Source organism: Austrofundulus limnaeus, unplaced genomic scaffold, assembly GCF_001266775.1.
Source record: "Austrofundulus limnaeus strain Quisiro unplaced genomic scaffold, Austrofundulus_limnaeus-1.0 Scaffold1707, whole genome shotgun sequence".
NCBI lineage: Eukaryota > Metazoa > Chordata > Actinopteri > Cyprinodontiformes > Rivulidae > Austrofundulus > Austrofundulus limnaeus.
In genome coordinates this window covers 6,086-8,367 of record NW_013954109.1, presented here as the reverse complement: position 1 = coordinate 8,367, position 2,282 = coordinate 6,086, and the positions used below count along the sequence as shown (strand labels likewise).

Below are 2,282 nucleotides of genomic sequence, written 5' to 3'. Positions count from 1 at the left end.
AGCAGCCTCGCACCGAGGACCTATCAACGTCATCATTTACCCAGAATGCTTTGCGTGTAAATAAAATGGCCCCGTCCGTGTTAAAATATATTTTTAAACTTTTAGTTTAAAAATTATAAAAACTGAACATCCTACAGTATTTTTACAGTCTTTATTTTACAGTTAAAATATACAGTATGTTTATTAAATAACGTCTAATGTTACAACTAATCATGGATCCCTTTAATGCGATGACACGGAGGAGGATTGCGTTGTCATATTTTTGAAAAGAGTAGGAAATGCACAACAACTAACCGTCCCAGACCCTAACCCTAACTTCTATCAGCCCTAGACAACCTACCCCCAAAAATTCACCATTCATCCTGATACGTCATACTAACCACAGACCCTCAAACCAAAGACCCCTATGTGGTGCAACATGGAAAAGACATGGTTGTGAATAACTGACCAGAGGAGGTACCCGACATGGTGAAACTGGACTCAGATGATACCTGACCAAGCATCAATACGGTGACGAGTCAGGAGAGAGAACGTGTTGCATGATGACCTTATAACCTCTTCAGGCTCTTCCTGGTTACACCCCTGAAGGTGGTAACTTTTACCTCACACGTCAGAACCTAACTCGTTTTTGTTTAGTAACTCATTTTTAACTTATATTAGTCCATATTGTATATCATCTTATAATATTTTCCTGTAATATCCTAAACACCATATCTTAATCTTATCATATTTGACTTTATGTTTTCCTACAGCTTCTCGTGCCTCATCTTCTTTTATTTGTAATCTTACATCATATCGTTTCATCATGTACAGTATATCTCATCTTAATCAAAAATATCTCATCTCATCTTTAGAAATGCTAAAATACTGCTTTTTAACACAACAGTGCTTAAAGTTAACTGACTGATTATGTTTCATGTTGGACGTTGTTACAAAAGTTTTTATCTTTAAAACCAGGCGGCGTGGCGCAGCACATTCAGATGCTGCAACGGCTGATCAACCCCTCTGCTCCTCAGTGAGTAGAAACATCATCAGTTTGACAATATGTGGACTCATAGCTCCTGTTCATCATCCAACACATTTATTTCAACAAAGGACATGAACACAAAATATGTAAAGGCATATTTAAAACAGGATGTGACAGAATACCTTGTTTTGTTTACATACACAACATTTGTTAACTGGATTAAAATGTTTTCCWGTAGTTTGCTGAAACTGGGAGAAACAACAGACTGTAACAGTTTTATATTTGTATTCTGCATCAAGAACAACTGTAATAATTTACATTTTCTTTCTCCTTTCCAGGGACAAACAGGACATTTCTAGAATGCTGGGTTGATTCAAATGTGTGGCAATTAAAAGAAAACAACTGCAAGAAGTAAAAATGCAAAAGAAATGTATACTTCATCTACAAAATACAAGTCATATATGTCATTTATTACAGTGGACACAACTCAGGCCACTCATTCTGAATATTCATCTATAAATAAGACTGTCCAGATCAAATAAATGTTTATAATATGCTGTTGTTTGGACATTTTATCCTTCATTATGCATGGAAAGTAATTTGAATAGTCTGCACTTTTGAGTCTAAAATGTGAAGTTTATCATTTACACATCACACAGTATCAATATACAAATATGACATGCAGTATTTTTACTCTGTAAAAAGATAAAAATAAAAGCATTGTTTCAACATAATCGGAGTACCTGCCTCCTCTTGTTTTTGTTATAAACAAGCCTATTTAAAATATTAGCCCACTCAAAGCTGGAAGTTAGTGTTTGTGCCTGTGTGCGTCACCTATTGTGTGCTTAATTGTCTGCAAATGACTTCTTGGCCCCCTTTGTTACGATTTAGCAGCAACACAATTTAATCCTTCTATTCTGTTTATGTTTATCTGTCAAGCTGTCAGCAGATGGGAGCAYCCAGGTGAAGCTCTTCTCTTCTTTATATTCTGCTGCTAAAAACAGGGGCTGGCTCTGAAACACAAGGAACACAGCTCTGCACCTTTTACAATGAAAAGAGACATTTCTGAGCCTCATCTCACTGATAAAAGGTCTCAGAACTGCAAAATGTGTGTGAAAAAATATAACAACTTATTGAAGTGTTCTATAAATCATATATATAAAACATTGTTTGTTAAGTAAGATAAGATAAGAAAAGATAAGATAAGATAGGATAAGATAAGATGAGGTAAAATAAGATAAGATAAGATAAGATAAGATAAGATAAGATAAAAGAAGATAAGATAAGATAAAAGAAGATAAGATAAGGTAAGATG

General features: G+C 34.8%; 1 protein-coding gene across 1 annotated transcript in view; it reads left to right on the top strand.

Moving 5' to 3' along the window:
• LOC106536156 (keratin, type II cytoskeletal 2 epidermal) overlaps nucleotides 1-1,706 on the top strand; it is a 21,245-nt gene extending 19,539 nt beyond the window's left edge. The window contains exons 5-6 of the mRNA XM_014033355.1: nucleotides 958-1,015; nucleotides 1,306-1,706. Of these exons, the coding sequence (XP_013888809.1) occupies nucleotides 958-1,015; nucleotides 1,306-1,339 (92 nt within the window). The 3' untranslated portion in view covers nucleotides 1,340-1,706. The remainder of the gene's footprint in view (nucleotides 1-957; nucleotides 1,016-1,305) is intronic.
• The last annotated feature ends 576 nt before the right edge of the window (nucleotides 1,707-2,282 follow it).